This window comes from Lytechinus variegatus, chromosome 1, assembly GCF_018143015.1.
Source record: "Lytechinus variegatus isolate NC3 chromosome 1, Lvar_3.0, whole genome shotgun sequence".
Lineage (NCBI taxonomy): Eukaryota > Metazoa > Echinodermata > Echinoidea > Temnopleuroida > Toxopneustidae > Lytechinus > Lytechinus variegatus.
Genome location: NC_054740.1, coordinates 40,162,528 through 40,179,535, shown reverse-complemented (window position 1 = coordinate 40,179,535; position 17,008 = coordinate 40,162,528). Strand labels below are relative to the sequence as shown.

The window sequence follows — 17,008 nt, the reverse complement described above, 5'->3', positions numbered from 1 at the left end:
GGGGGGGCAAAAAAGGTCTTTCAAGCTCGTCGGGGGGGGGGGGGCAGGGATACGTCCTTCGCATGGCCATGGGTTGTGACTCTCGTAAGGGGGCAGACTGACCCCCGTCCCCCCCCCCCCCCCGTAGGTACGCTAGTGCTTGGTACTCATAGCTTACTTACTAAAAAGAGATAAAGAAGATACCTTTATGAATTTTTAATAATGATAATATAATATGATAAGATTATAACTTCCCTCGGTTTGTCGCCCTCATTTTTTATGATACTTTTCAATCGCAGCCTGTGATTGGCTAGCTTGAGCTACAGATCCTCTGCGGTCTGCAAGCTTCCTATTGTTACGTCAAACAACGTCTTTGTATTGGTTTGTGTACAATCTCTCGCGGCAGAATTTAAAAACAGCCAGAGATCAGCTGCTGCACAGACGCCGCGCCGTGAGTTCTGGGTCGAACGACTGTGTATTTATAGTGAACTTTCTGCCGGTTTATCGGACTGAGCTTTGCCTGAGGGACAGGAGAAATTGGATTGAAAGTAGATCTTCATCCAGGTCTAAATCAAACACACCATGTTTTCAAAATCTAAAGTCACACGTTTCAATGAAATCACTGGTAAGTAAACATCGTTGACGTTGGTACCGTACAAAGTACAATAGCCTCACACACACTCACTGTCAGACTGTGTGACTGTAGTGTGAGGCTATTGAGTATGGTTGGAACTACCCCTTATCGACCACCTAATCTTCTAAGCATCGTATCTGCGAAAATATTCATCAATTTTACCCAGTTTTCGTCTCATTTGTGCAAAAAATTGAGCAGATCAGATTCCCATGTTTCGCTCGGCGACTCCGATTCAATCCGCGTATATATCGACGAACAACGAATGCGACGATTTTACATCTGCCCATTTGCACCCGTCTTTTTAAACCGACCACCCGCGATACACTAAGTTTACGGCCGATTCTTGTCGCGGTGGCGAAATATTTTTACTCTTTCAAATCAGTTCTATGACGTCAACATGCTAAATGATCGCCTCACCACTTCCACTGCGAGCTCTGGCGCATGATTCGACGATTGACGACGGATATTTGTTCTAAAGCCGTTTCCTATCGGATTTCTTGGTTTTTCAGCTGGGTTTGGGTTTGGTCAATACAATTTTGATTAATTCTACTAAATTTCTACTTTATGTTGCTTCTTTTTTTCTCGTAAAATCGATTCTTACCGTTTCTATGGACACTGCGCCTACTCTCCCGCGCGTATCGTTTGTAATACGCAATAATTTTAACGCGCGCAAGGTGGTCGGTTTCAAAAGAGGTGGTCGATATGTGGTAGTCTCACCATACTGTGCACAAGTTAGGTCAGGAATTCAGGGAGACAGATTTTTCTGTTCTCGACAATGCCAATGAACATGAAATTCTTGTTTTTTGGCTGTGACTACCTGTGAATTCCGTTTCAAACTTTTTCCAAAAGTTAAATGGAAGTTTTGTTTGTCAGAGAAAATGTTCACACATTTATTCACAATTACGGTAGGCCTACTCAATACTCGGACAATAGCAAAAATAAAATCTAGGCCTAACCTAACCCAGGGGGCTCGCGGCCGCGTAGCGGTCGGGAGCCCAGGATCGTACGTGCAATTTGGCATACTCACCTGACAAGCGTGAAGTATGGTCAAAATAATTCTCCGAATAAATAGTTAAAACAGAAATCAAGCACTTATCACGATTATATGGATGATGGTCTAACGAGTGGCAGTTTTTCTGACATATGGGCACAGACTGGAACCTCAAAAAACGAAAAGTTCTCTCCGTCTACCCCCGTCTCGATCGGCCATTTTTGTTATGAATTGTAACAAAATGGATTCTTTGCAAGGACCGTCTTTTGTGTCGCCCATTTTTGATGATGCGCCATGTGAAACGCATTTTAAATAAATCATCTGCAAACATACTTTATTTATTCGTCCGTTAAATTAAACGAAATGTTTGTTTATAAAATGATGTGATATATCATGAAATCGTACAAAATTTGATTTAAAAGCAAGCTAAAAACGAATCTTATTTTTTTATCATGAATTTCAGAATTTTTTTTAAAGTTTTGTTATATTTTGTTTCATCTCAGTTTTGGAGTTTTTTTAAGGGAAACAAGTGAGTGTGGACTGTATGCATTGCATGATTGATTTTCATGAAACCAAGTGAAAGACTTCCAGAGCAAGAGTAGGAAGTAAGACTCAAGGGAAGTTTCATGCATTGAAAATCTATTTTATCAACAAAGGGGATAAACCATTATTCAATTATCTGCTTGTCTTTATTGCTTTCAGGCTGTGCGCCAGGTGTAGGAAGCTATGATGTCAAAGATACAAGGAAAGTTAAAGGAGCTGCAGCAGTGGCCATGAGTGACAAATCACAACGTTTCAGAGAAAACAAAGGTAATGATCGCGATAATATTGCAACATTAACATTTCATAAGATTCAAAGTGCCAGATGAATATGTATGAAATGATTAGAAAAGGCACATGATTAATATCTGGTCCTTTGCTTTTCAAACATGAGTGGTATGACAAGCTGTGTTTAAGGTCAGAGGACATGGTTAGATCATGACTACTGTATTGTTTTTTTATTCTTGCTTTCTTCCTATTTAATGTATTTATTGCTAGTTTTGTCATTAGTTTGGGGCCATGCTGTACAAGCTACCTGCCATAAGCAGATTTGAATAAAAAGAGAAAAATCAAACAAGCATGACACTGAAAATTTCATCAAAATCGGTCGTAAAATAAGAAAGTTATAAAGCCTCACTTCATTTCATAAAACAGTCACTTAATTTCATAAAATAGTCCTGGTCGGTATGTAAATCAGGAGACTAATGACGCCATTCACTCACCATTTCTTTTGTATTTTATTACTAGTATATGAAATATTCTAATATTCTCCTCATTGTCAAGTGAAACAAAGCTTAATTCCTCCCTGAACACAAGGAATTAGCATTGTTAATACTATATGGTTCAGTCAAGTTGCTCCTTATCGTCAAATCTGTAAAAAATTATATATTGTATATTTCAAACAATTAAAAAACAGAAGAAATACAAGTAGTGAGTGATGGACATTTAATCAAATGTCTCATTTGCATGCCACTGAGATGTGCATATAACTGTTTTGTGAAAAAATTAGCGAAACTTTAAAATGTCATAACTTTCTTATTTTAAATCAGATTTTGATGAAAATTTTAGCTTTTTGCTAGTTTGATTTTTCTCTATTTATTCAAATCATCATTTTTCTGGGGTGGACTTGACCTTTATGGTCTATATCCAGTGTGATTTTTTTTTTTTTTAATGTTATGGTTGATAAAATTGAATTATTGAATTTCTCCCTCTTTGTCTCCCACCCCCCCCCCCCATCCCCACCCCTCTCTCTTCTCTCTCTGCTTTCCCTATTATCTCTATGCTAATTCCTTCATTATATGCAGATTCAACCAGTAGTTTGGAGGACAGCGTAATGTTCAAGAGCTCCTCGATGAGTGAACTAAGAACCCCAAACAAGTCCAATGCATCTATGGTGAGATAGTAAAATTTTTGTATCAGATTTGAGGCAACTTGTCAAATAATCTGTGCTGTGTCTTTAAGCAGGAATTCCCCTATAAGAAAAATAAGGATGATATAAGATGCGTCTTTTCATTGCAGCTTTCCTGTAGTCCTTATGGTTTTGTCTATAGCTCTGACTTTTGACATGGTGTGTTATACACATAGCAAATAGGCACGAGTGCGATGGTGCAAGTTTTTTCATATGATATGAAAGAGCTTTATTCGATGAGGCGTATTTGTTTACTACTAGTATTTGTGTTGTACATTGCCTCTGAAGAATAATCACATTAATCCATTAAAATGAAGAAATAATTATTGAAAGCAAGAGGCATAATCCCTTTGATAGCATGCTCAGCGGTAACACAACATCTGCAAAACCCATTTAGCCATCGGGCCTACGTGTGTTGTACCGACCTTCTTACTCAGCGCAACGATTTTGTATCGTGCCATCACCTTAACGTACTGTATGTTACGTTTGCAATGGGATAAATTTTGCATCAAGCGAAGTTGGCATAGTACAATATAGGATAGTTGAGGAATTGGTCCTGTATGGAACTGTTAGCAGTCCATCTCAGGGTTCTTTCTACGACTTGTGAAGTTGTTTTTGATTAATTTTGTCTAAAAAAAGACATAAAAACTGTAATAGCATGCCAGGATTGAGTAGTGATGTAATCTACCTCTGAATCATTGGAAGATACTGTAATCAAACAGATTGATATCCAGAGCAGAAACAAAATTTTTCCAGTGACAGTACAGAGCTGCCAAGTAGCACTGATTTTCAGTATTTAGTACTGAAAAGTGAGAAGAATACTGATAGTTTCATGTAAAATACTGATTTCTAAAGTTTCAGTTGTATGTGTGGTCCTATGGTATTTTTTTTTAAATACTGATTTCCTCACCGAAATACTGATTTTCAGCTTCAAAAATACTGAAATGTTCCTTTTCAGGTTGGCAGCTCTGCAGTAGCCGCAGTGGTGTTGCAGATATCAACATTTTTGAAACGTCATAACTTTGAATGAAGTCCCTATTACATTACACTTTGGCAAAGGACTTTGCAGAGTATCGCATGTACATTGAAAATGTTTTTTTTTTTTTTTACTTTACAGGTTAAAGGAGTTGAGAGAAGAAGGAATGCTTCTACTGTGAGTACACCTCGTCATCAAGCAGAAAATGGCAAAATAAAACAGTTAGAAGCAAAGGTGAGTGAGTACTCATCTTTCATTAACATAAAAGATCTAATGTCAGGTGTCGAATAAGAGAAAAAAACACAGTGTGAAAGATTCGTCTTCGAGGTGCGTCTTTTCGGGCATCTGACATGTAATTTTTGTTGTGTTTGTATTATTGACATATTTTGGTTATAACTTATTCATGCACCTATTTGCCTGACACACAGCTTAGAGTGGGTGGATAGGATAAGATAACATGTTTATAATGGCTGTAGATATGATTATATTGCCCATACTGAGGATCTTTAGGATTGGTCAAAAGTCAGTCACCTGATAAAGGATAGCTTATCCATCAATCATCTCTAGCTGAGATAGAACTTTTTTGTTTCGCTGATCACTTCAGCTCATAGGGTCATAACGCATTATGAATTATTTTGAGTACGCGCGAAATAAGAGGACATTGCCCCTCAATTATTTTTTTTGTTCCATTTTTCTCCGATCACATGCAGTGAGGTTCGTGCCAGATTTAGATGGCGTACACGCAGTCCACATAAGCACTAGTAGTAAAACTTTACTAAAAATGAAAGTGCATTGCCCCAGCCTCAAATGTTTTGTTTTGGTTCTACAGATCAAACACCTTCTGCTTCAGGAGACGGAGATGGGTCGAAGGCTCCAGCAGGCGCAGGAGAAAACTGAGAAGCTTGACGGGAAGCTACAGGCCGCTTACAAAGAAAAGGCCCAGCTTCAAGCCCAGTTAGCCAAGTCAGAGAAGCAAATCGTAGAGCTATCAAGAGCCAAGGATGTCCTTATGAATAAGGTGAGTGTGAGAGGCCAATCAGATTCATTGCTGTATACTTATCTTTTATCAGAGCAATGACTAGGAACCAATCAGCAGTGTTATACTGTCCATTGCAAGTGTTTTTTAAACGGAACTGTTTTGCATTTGAGTCTGCATTTAGTTCTTATAAATGTTAAAGTAATATGTGAGAATGTAGAAGTTTCTGTTTCCTATTTATATTAATTAATGAAAATTACCATTAATTAATGGTAATTTTGAACATGGGTTAAAGTAATATATGTAATATGTAAGAATGTAGAAGTTTTGTTTCTTTTAATATTTTTGAATTACTTAAAGGAGACAACCGAAGAATCAAAAGTATTTTATAATGACTTTTTTTGGTCATCATTGTAAAGGGGAAGTATTACTAATCAGATATATAACTTCACCTTTTAAAATAGTGATTAGAGTTTGCAGAAATCAGCTCTCAAAAATGACTTATTATCATGGCATATTTCTGCCTTCGTCCGTCCTCTGGCGAGCTCCAGCTGAGTGACGTCACACCATGAGCAGTGAGCAGCTGAGCTGACAGCAGCCCATTGAAGACGATCTTTCCAATCAGCGTTTTTTGCTCTTAGAATAGTTTATTCCTCTCAAGATTGGTCTTATTACATAGATAAAAGTTTGAATTTTCTGAACAGTAAAATGAAATGCACATTTAACATATTTTGGTAACCGATATTTAGCTTAGAAAAAATTATTTGTTTTCAAGAAATATACGTGAATAAACAAAGCATATTTTCACTTAGAAATCATGCTTGCACCACATTGATATTATTATCAATATAAAGCATAGACATTCGTCTTCACAACTGAATAAAAATTATGAAATTTAATTACGTAGCAAGTTCAGGAACCACAAAAAACACGGCAATATATGATCGCGAAATGATTGGAATTGCACTTGGATTGCCGAAGCATTGCGAGGCAACTGCAGCGAACGCACTTTGTTCATATATCGCTATGAACACGGTCCATATAAGAACATGATCTGTGGACAAATCTGTACGCACGCAGGTTTTTTTATGAGTGCGGGGATCCTGGTTCGAAACTCTTTGATTTTTTTTTTGGTTCTGGATTTTTTTTTTAAATTATGTTCCTTCCCCATTCCTATCAGCTCTTTTTTCTCTTTTTATTTTCATGTGAGATTCTATTCAGTCCTGTATTTATTAAATCTTACTTCTTAATTGCTGCTTTTGATTTTCAAGTTCTTGATTAGATTCTCTACTTATATTATTTGGGCAGCGACTCACTCACTCACTGACTGGAGTGGAGCAACACAATGACGACTGCAGTGGACAAAATTGGTCTTTACAGTCCACAATTCAATAAAAACGGGCAAAGGAACACAGTTCTGAATCACGTTTGGTCTGAAGTTGTCGAAAACAGAAATTGAATATCACGTTACATGAAGAAAACGGTAAATTCGGAAGATATTGAACAGGTCAGTAAGGTGATTCAGTGCATGATGCACAGAGAGATGATGAGCACGTCGATTGTGTGACGTCATAATTCTCGACCGTTTTCGGCTGCGTGATTGTCGGTCTGGGGGGCTGAGAAGGGTGTCTAATAATTTCATTTCTTGCATTTCCACGACATCTATAAGACTTTTTAGTGACATATTTGTGTATAAAAAGACAATACCTTTCCATCCATATATAATTTGTCTATAATCATCACTTTCGTGAAATTTTCTTCGTGTGTCTCCTTTAATGGTAATTCTTTAATGAATAATTTATTGATTTGTGAGAATGTATACATTGTAATATTCTGTTTCCCATTCATAGGTTGATAATCTGGAGAGTACACATTCAAGGCATAACAGTACATCAGAAGAACTTGATGCCGCTAAACTTCAACTCAAGAAGAAAGAGAAGGTGAGACAAACAAATCTAAGAAATTTTTTAGTAGTAAAATGCAACATATACCTTTTTTTGACATTTTTATATCTTCTGTTTGTGGCAACTCGGCAGGACAGCATTTTTTGCTGGTAAATAACCAATTACCTTGGAAACATTTTACGTCTAGGTTAATCAGCCATAGTGGCTGACATAATAGACGACAGATATCACTCTTGGGCCTTTTTATCAAAGTGGAGACATTGGCAGAGTTGGGATTCGAACTCACAACCTTGCGATTATGAGTCCAATGCTCAAACCACTGGACCACACTTAGCTTCCAGGGAAGGGCACTCAGCTATATAATATTGCGTTATACATGCATGATTCCCCCCTTAAAAAATACTAACACTAAAATAAATGAAAATAAGAATAAACATAAAATGAAATTAAAAGAGATAAAAAAGAATTCTTCAAAGGGTTCTCGATCAGGACGGTTCACAGCCTTGATGCAGTTTCGGGTGTCATAAAGGCCAAAATTAAGAATAAAAGGGTATGTTTGTGGAGTGAAACACATATGTTTGTACGGGTTCCCATTCCCCTTACCGGGGTCAAGTGTGGCAAATGAAGATCATGCCTTGCCAAGGGACGTTAGTGCCGAGGTAGGCATTGAATCCTGAACCCTGTGAGCTATAGTTTGGGGACATATCCACTCGACCACGACACCTTTATAACAGGTTGTACATGTAGTAGTTGCCATGTTTAGTCATCCAATTCTCATTATACTTCGACTATCTTTCTCAATTCATTTGCTTTAGGAGCTTGAGCAAATCACAACAGAACTGAACAACAAGGTGAATTCCCTGCAAGCGGACCTTTGTGCAGCTCATACCAACATCAAGGCACTCCAGGAAGCCAGGCACGCTTTAGGTAAAGATGCCACATTCTTATCTTTCCTACGGGCATTGCAAGAAACTTACATTCAATTTGTGCATTTCATATTACATGCGCCACCAATGCTTTATGCTCATTACCATGAGAGGCCTTTTAATACAGGTCAACTAACATACTTTTTCCTACAGGCTTATATCATGCACTGTGGGTGAAAATTAATATCTCAAATCAATATTTTAAAGAAGCGATGTCACAATAAAGGGTCCAAGATGCAAGCGTTAATTATGAAACGCACAAATTCCGCATCAAGCATAAGTTGCAATTGAACATAAATCCAATTGCAAATTTTCATTAGATCAAAGGTCTTTAGCTCGATTTGTGGGCTTATGCTTCATTTGGATTTGAACGTAAGTTTTGTGCAGTTCTCCACTGGAGTCACTCTCTTTCTCTCGAGCTTTCTCTCTCTATATCTTCTCTCTACCTCTTACTCCGTTCTGTATCTTTGTCTTCATTGCACTCCGGCTATTTCTTGTCAACCTATTTTCATATCATTCCACCTTCTATTTTAGACCCTTGGGCCCATATTCTGATAACAGGTTTAACTTAAACTCAGGTTGAAAGTTGTGGTTTAAGTATAGATAGCCAATTGTTATAAAAATCACTAACAGTATAGAGATATCATATTTCAGCTCATTTGTCTCTCAAATCATTCATAATTGTCTAGGAAGTATAAATAGATGATTTTCTTCACCATCGATGAATCAGGAAATAGCACAGTAAACATAAGAAATGATCAACTTAATAAAAAATTGATACTTTTGGCTTCCCATACTTAAACCACAACTTTGAACCTGAGTTTAATTTAACCCTATATAGCCCGGGGGGGGGGGGGGGGGGGCCTAAAAGGCCCCCTCGACATTTTTCGCGATAATTTCTAAATGCAAAAAAATAATACGCTGAAATTTCATGACTTTTTTCTTTCACATCTCCCGCACATTTTGAGAACCTGTTTGCGAAAATCGGGGGTACACTTGCGGAGATATAGCACATATTCATGACCAATGTCACCGAAAATGGCAATTTCCATTGACTTTTGTGTGTACAATGTATGGGTTTTACAAGAAGTGTTGTCAGATGAATGTTTTTTTTCTGTTTTTCTTCACATAACTTGCTTTTCGGTTATCACCAAATATTCAAGATTTAAAAAAAACAATAAAAAATAGAGATTTTAAAACAAAGAAATACATAATAAATTAAAAACAAAGAAATACATAATAAATTGAAAACAAAGAAATACATAAGAATTTGGAAACACGGAAGGAAACAAGAATATTATCGAGAAAAATTAGCATATGCGCATAATTAATTACTATTATCTAATAATTATACAATTTCAATACAGTTGAGTGGGCTGTCTTTTAGATTACATGACTAGCTACTAACATGCTTGATTCCATTTCATTTTCTCAAAAAATGGGGGGAAAACTACAAAAATATGAAAATTCCTAGAAAAAATTTGAATATTTGCATAATTAATTAGATAAATAAAAAATGATAAGAAATATCACAAATTTGACAACGCATTCTTGTAAAATACATAATGAGACACCCACACACCAAATTTGGTCGCAATCGGTCGATAAACGGTCGAGATCTGAGAGGGGCCTGAAGTCAGGTTTAACCCTATATAGCCCGGGCTATTTTGAAATTGCATAGCCCGGGCTATATAGGGTTAAACCTGACTTCAGAATGGCCTTGGTGTATATTCTCCATCAATAGTAATTCATATCATGACAGTAGTCTAACACCATCTTGTTAAACTTTTAACCATGTAACCAGTTCAATAATCAAACAATTGGAGTTCCATCCATTTCTCACCCACAATGGCTCTAATAATTCATTAAAAATACTAGTTTCTTTCACTCCATTATTCTGTAACTTATTTTTTTTGTTCTAAATACATTGATACACATATTCTCTAACTACATGTATCCTGGTCTCATAACACATAGGTTAGCAATAATTAATTGCACACTTGATTTTTCACGATTAATTGTACATTTTAGTCAATGGAAGCAATCATAGAAAAATGTTAGATGATCATTGCTAAGCTTTGTGTTTCGGGCCCTCGGTCATCTTATCCATGTCTTCAGTTTTCATGATCTTCTTGAATCATAGATTACTTCTTTCTCTGCTTCTGTTATGATCTACATCTCATTTATTTTCCTTTTCTTTTCTTTTCACCCTTCTTCCTGCTTTTTCTCCTTTCTATTTTTCTGCTTTTTCTCATATTTTCTATTTCTCTTCATCCAGACAGCACACGAAGAATCCCCAAATATATGTAATGAAGATCCCTGCACTAATATGTAAATTGATGAGTTTGAAGGATACCATAGCAAATACAAAAGAAAATAGTCTTGTTACATAATCTTTAGTATTTATAAAACTTGAAACAGGGTCAACATCTCGATTATGATCAAGGATTATTTAACACTCCGGTGAGAATTGGAAATTTGACAGTGAGAACCATTCTTTTCATCATACATTTCTTCAAATTTCAAAAACTTTTAAATGTAAATGGAATGTACGCAAAAAATGCAGCAGACTCATGCATTTTGATACTTTTGTAGGCACATTGTTAATTTCTGTCCATTTCATTGTAGAGTTGTTAACTATGTCACACTGACACTAATGCTCTTTACTTCATAAAGCATCACTTTATTGACTGAAAAACATTCAAGAAGCATGCACATTACACTGCTTTAATTGTCAAAACAGTTATTTGTTTTTCATCTCAGCTTTTGGACCCTTGTGATGTAACCTCATTGTAAAGTAGAGTATTCAGAGTATTAAACATTCAATGAAACGGCAACTGTCTTTCTTGTTACTGTCTACTGTTTTTGTAAGTGTGTGTGTTTTTGTAAGTATCAGTGCACTAAAGCAAGAAAATGTATGACTACTTTTATCTTGCATCAAATAAATGAAAGTGCTTCATGTACAGGCATTGTTTTGACCAAAATGTAGAAAAAATATATAGAAAGGGGCATTACCTCACATTTCTGTTAAACTAGGGTTGAAATTCTTTTCCCAAACAAAGCATCGCTTTATTAAATACAATGTACAACTGTTAATGTTAAGTGGGGGAAAGTGTAGCCATTAACAGCAATGCAATTTGAATGACCTAACTGGTGATTTGGATGTGTCTTTAAAAAAGAAACAATCATCTGATAAAACTTAAGATTATTTTTTATAGATTTGTGGGGTTGAAATTTGCTATGATTTCATAGTCAAGTACTTTGGCTTGGAAAGGTGTGAAATCCATCTATTTTAAGTATTTGGCAAATGAAAAAGTTTAACATTATATGAGAAATTGCAGGAGGAAAAAAAATGTATAAAAGGCAAGGCTAGTTGGGGAATGACTTTAGGGAATAGGACTGGACATCTTTAGGAACAATGGGTGAGTATATACTGCAACTAGCATAATAGTCTAAATATATTAGAAAGATATAAGAAACATATTCAAACTGTTGATCTTTTGAATCATAAAAATCATAACAACTTCCACCTTCTTATGAATTGATTGGTATCTTATAGTATTCTGTTCAAAACAAAAATGTAAAACATAAAAAGCATATTTGTAATATGTAGGTCTGTTTTTCCGCCTTTTTTTCCTTTTTTTTTCCTTTTCTCTTTAATATATTCCAAAATATTGTAAATGTATATGTGCACAGTGGATACTTCATTGAGATTGATTGAGATTGAGCTGGTTTATTAAAAAAAAAAAAACATGCAGCCCCAAGGCTGATACTGCTTGCTTTACAAATAACAAAATCAGCATGTCATACAGAAACTGAATCATAATATAATACAACACAATTAAATGACACATTACTTAAAAAGTTACAAAATTAAAAATTTAGTTGTTGTGTTAAGGAGAAGGGAGGAGAATAAGGGACAGGAAAGAAAAGAATATAGAAAGGGAAGTATGGGAAAGATAAGAATAAGCAGCATTCATTGATAATAAAATGTAAAAATAGAGACGTGCATAAATATTACATCCATATAAAAATTGACATTACAGTCTACATATTGCACATAAGCATGATAAAAATAATTTTAACTATAACTGGTTAAGAAGACGCACTACAGAGGGGATAGTTGAGGAGCGGTATCTTTCAGTTCTACACCGAGGCACAGTGATGTGTTGTGAGTTCCTAAGCTCACGGCAAGAGGTTTGGCGACGCGTTGGAGGTAGAAGATCACAATGTCGTGCTGAATTAACCAGTTTAAGAGAAAAAGATTCAAGAAGGATGAGACGGCGAGAAGAAAGACTCTGGAGATTGAGGTGAGTAAGAGCGCTTTCATACGAGTACTGGTATCCAAGGATGATACGGCACACGCGTTTCTGCACTTTCTCCAGACTGGAAGCCAACTGTTGAGAGATTGATGTGGACCAAGCTGGAGAAGCATATTCTAGTAGAGGTCGGATGTAAATCGAATAGATGAGAGCCAGATCATCACATGAAACACCCAAACGACGTAGCCGACACAATATGTACAGTCGCTTACCGGCACGTGAAATCATGTCTGACACTTGTGAATTCCATTTTAAATCTGATTGTACTATAACTCCGAGGATTTTCTGAGAAGTGCAATTGGGGATAACCCTGTGGTCAAGGAACAGGGTTTGCTGGGCTGACTGAGTGCGCTTGAAGGATACAAGCATTGACAAACATTTGCTTGGATTCGGTTTCACATCATTTAATTTGCACCACTCTTCAAGATGGTCAAGAACAGGTTGTAGCGAGGAGGGGTCAGCATTACAATGGATATCCAACAGGCTCATGTCATCAACATACTTCCAACGATCTGGGTAGTTTGCTAAGGCATCATTGACTAGTGTTAGAAAGAGGAGGGGACCCAACCGGGTCCCTTGGGGCACCCCGCAGGTTAAGGTTCTAGCTTCCGAGATTAAATCACCAACTTTGACGGACTGGGACCGACCAGTCAGAAAACTGCACACAGTTGGAATAATTGAGGCATCGATCCCGTAAGTGATAAGTTTGCGAACAACGGTGCCATGATTCACTCGATCAAAGGCCTTAGAGAAATCGATAGTACATAAGGTGGCTGACTGGCGAGGCTTATCGAGGCCTTTCAGAATAGCATCCAAGAGGCTGATAAGATAGTGCGTCGTTGAGCTACCAGGAATGTTACCGAATTGCCGACGATCAAGATGAGGAGTAAGGTCGGACATCATACGTTTTGTTAAGAAGGTTTCAAACACGCGAGAGAAAATCGGAGTGATTGAAATCGGTCTAAGATCAGAAAAATCGGCTACGGGATACTTCTTTGGAATCGGAGTGATGACTGAAGATTTCCAGGAGGTAGGATATACACAGGAAGTCAACACAGCGTTGAAGATGTCAGTAAGAGGGCACGCTAACTCCACCGCGAACTCGCGAATTAACTTAATGGGCAAATCATCTGGATGTATTGCTTTCTTTGGATCAAGCTTCTTTAAAAGAGAATATACCTGGTCCCTCCGTATTTTAAATGGGGAGCGTGCTGGTAAGTATGCTGGAAATGATGAATAATCAAGAGGAGGAAGAGAGTTGCAAATATCAGCAAAGAAATCGTTGATATTGATCGCTTGTTGGCGTGGATTAAGACCTAACTCAGGTGGGAGAATAGAGCTATTCTTCGTTTTGTTCATACCAACAATATCGCGTAATTGTCGATGCCATTTAGATGGTTGCGATTTCTTCAAGTTTTCAATTTTCGAAGAGTAGTAGGTCTTCTTACGCTTCAAAACTTCATGTTATATATATTCTTTGTAATTTTTCACTGACAATAATTTGGCATTTTCACTGTTAATCCATCTTTTTTTTAAATTCTTATTTCTGTATTTATTTCATCTTTATTGAACAGGAAAGCCCCGTCAGTAATTAGAATACTGTTATACATGTACTAGGTAGCCCTACATAACATAAAACTTAACAATGCAATTTGTTTCACCCATATTCATGCATGCACCTGTTAATGATCCATTTAGCCATCAAATGGGTATTAATATTCTTTTCAATCTTACTCTCAGCTAATTTTGTCTGTACTTTGAAACCATTAATACATATTATTTTTTTTTTCATTTCAGAACAAACCAATCAAGAAATGAGAGACCATGGAGAGGTTATTGAGGAAGAGATCAGGCAACTTCAAGGTAATATACTGTATATATTATGATAAATGTAAACTTTAAAGGACAGGTCCACCCCAACAAAAAGTTGATATGAATAAAAGGAGAAGAATCCAACAGGCATAAGACTGAATTTTTTTTATCAAAATCACATGTAAAATAAAAAAAGTTATGACATTTTAAAGTTTTGCTTAATTTCACAAAACAGTAATATGCACATCCTGATCGATATGCAAATGTGCAGGCTGTTGACATCACCCACTCACTATTTCTTTTGTATTTTATTATATGAAATATTAACATTTCTAATTTTATCCCCATTGTCATGTGAAACACAATTTTATTCCTCCCTGAACATGTGGACTTAACCATTGTTTTATCAGTTTATGGTTAAGTCAAGTTGATCCTTATTGTCATATCTGTAAAACTTGAAATATTGTATAATTCAAACAATAAAAAGTAATATTGAGTGAGGGATATCATTGACTCTCTCATTTGCATATCACTGAGATGTGCATATAACATCTGATTTACATCTGATTTCGATGAATTTTTCAGCATTATGCTTGCTTGATTTTTCTCTGTAGATTCAAATCAACAATTTTCTGGGGTGGACTTGACCTTTAAATTAAAAGTCCCAGGCTATTTTTAATTAGTACAAAACTCCACCTTAATAATTTGACTTATTTCAATAAACTTGGACATACATGTAAGGGCAATTCTTAGGTACTTGATAGACCCTCAGTATTCAGGCTTTTATTTGGCCATTCTTATATTCATATATGCAATCGTTAAAGAAGATTTATAATTTCCTGTGAATATCATCAACCTTGAAGATCCAATTGATTTTCGACTTTAAAAGGAGAATGAAACCTTTGGAACAAGATACATGTATCTTGTGTGAAAACAGAAAAATCAATGAAACAGATCAACGAAAGTTTGAGAAAAATCGGACAAATAATGAGAAAGTTATGAGCATTTGAATATTGCAATCACTAATGCTATGGAGATCCTCAAATGGCAGTGCGACAAAGATGTGTGATGTCACTCGTGAACAACTCTCCCCATTACTTTGGTATATATTTCACTAATATTGCCTCTTTTATCACATCTATCAGTAGATCATGTGTTCTTTCGATAGGAGGCATGTAATACAGATTTTTATAGAATACATCATGGATAAAGAGTTTGTATCACCATAAGAAAAAGCAAAAAGAGACATTTTGAGGGTATTATATAGTCCATCAAAGGGGAAGTTGTTCACGTGTGACATCACACATCCTTGTTGTATTGTCAATGGGAGGATCTCCATAGCATTAGTGATTGCAATATTCAAATGCTCATAACTTTCTCATTATTTGTCTGTTTTTTTTCAAACTTTCTTTGTTCTTATTTTTTTATTTTTCTATTTCGACACAAGCCTACTTGTTCCAAAGGTTTCATTCCCCTTTAATTTTGCATGAAGTATGTGAATGGATTTCTGTATTTGACCTGGAGCTGACATATTGTGACATTTGACCTTACCTGACCTCTTTCAGCTGTAACCGATTGCCTTCGAGAAGAGAACATCCGTCTCCAGGACAACTTGAGCTCAGCCATCATCCAGCAGGAGTCGACAGAAAATATGATAGAAAGAATCAAGAGAACCCTCCTGGAGACTGAGTCAAGACTGGATGCATCTGTTGCAAATGAGGCTTCCCTCAAACAAGCCAGGTAAGTCCCCCCCCTCTTTTTTTTTAAACAGAAGCCCCAGGCAGATGAGAGTCACCACCTTTGCACATTAAGATCCTACTCCACTATTTGTATAAGAGTAGGGAGAACCCCTGTGTAGTGGTCCAACTGCACCCCCCTATTAGTTATATCGGGAGGAGAAACTGGTGGGTCATCGTGATTGAGTTCGCTTTTCGCCTCCCAGGCACAGGTGACACCAAACAAATAATAATAATATGATATTCTTTAAACTGGCAAACTTCGTATTTCATGTAATTATTATAAGTCTTAAATACTAAATCTTCATGTAATTGTTATAAATCTTGATTACTAATCTCTTTTTGTGTCTGTGTGTGTTTTTTTTTAGGTCCGAGTTGGGAGAGAATTTGAATCAAGCCCAATCAACGATCTCTTCTCTTCAAGAGGGGGAAGTTCATCTCAAAGAAGAGATCCTAAATCTTCAATCTCAGCTATCGGCATTACAAACTCAGTTTGAAGAGGAAACAAAACAAAGGAAAGATGCCGAAGAAAAAGTGACCAATCTGGAAGAAGAATTAGAGAGGTAAATCATTATTATTATTAAATAATAGTAAATAATAATAATATAGGATTTGTATAGCGCACGAATCCACCTTGCTAGGTGCTCAAGGCGCTCCTATATTACCCCGGCTAAGCTAGTCTACCGATTCTGGTTGCACAGCTTTTTGAGGAATTACTTCCTGCTGGTACCCATTTACTACACCTGGGTCGAGTGCAGCACAATGTGGATAAATTTCTTGCCGAAGGCTGTAAGATGGCTGCGC

At 36.5% G+C, this 17,008-nt stretch overlaps 1 protein-coding gene across 1 annotated transcript in view; it reads left to right on the top strand.

Annotated features, from left to right (window-relative positions):
* Positions 1-342: 342 nt before the first annotated feature.
* The window catches only part of LOC121413951 (hyaluronan mediated motility receptor-like), a 30,319-nt gene continuing 13,653 nt past the window's right edge, over positions 343-17,008 (top strand). Inside the window, exons 1-10 of the mRNA XM_041606975.1 lie at positions 343-604; positions 2,307-2,414; positions 3,449-3,537; positions 4,670-4,762; positions 5,358-5,546; positions 7,355-7,444; positions 8,224-8,335; positions 14,454-14,519; positions 16,034-16,208; positions 16,573-16,767. Of these exons, the coding sequence (XP_041462909.1) occupies positions 562-604; positions 2,307-2,414; positions 3,449-3,537; positions 4,670-4,762; positions 5,358-5,546; positions 7,355-7,444; positions 8,224-8,335; positions 14,454-14,519; positions 16,034-16,208; positions 16,573-16,767 (1,160 nt within the window). The 5' untranslated portion in view covers positions 343-561. The remainder of the gene's footprint in view (positions 605-2,306; positions 2,415-3,448; positions 3,538-4,669; positions 4,763-5,357; positions 5,547-7,354; positions 7,445-8,223; positions 8,336-14,453; positions 14,520-16,033; positions 16,209-16,572; positions 16,768-17,008) is intronic.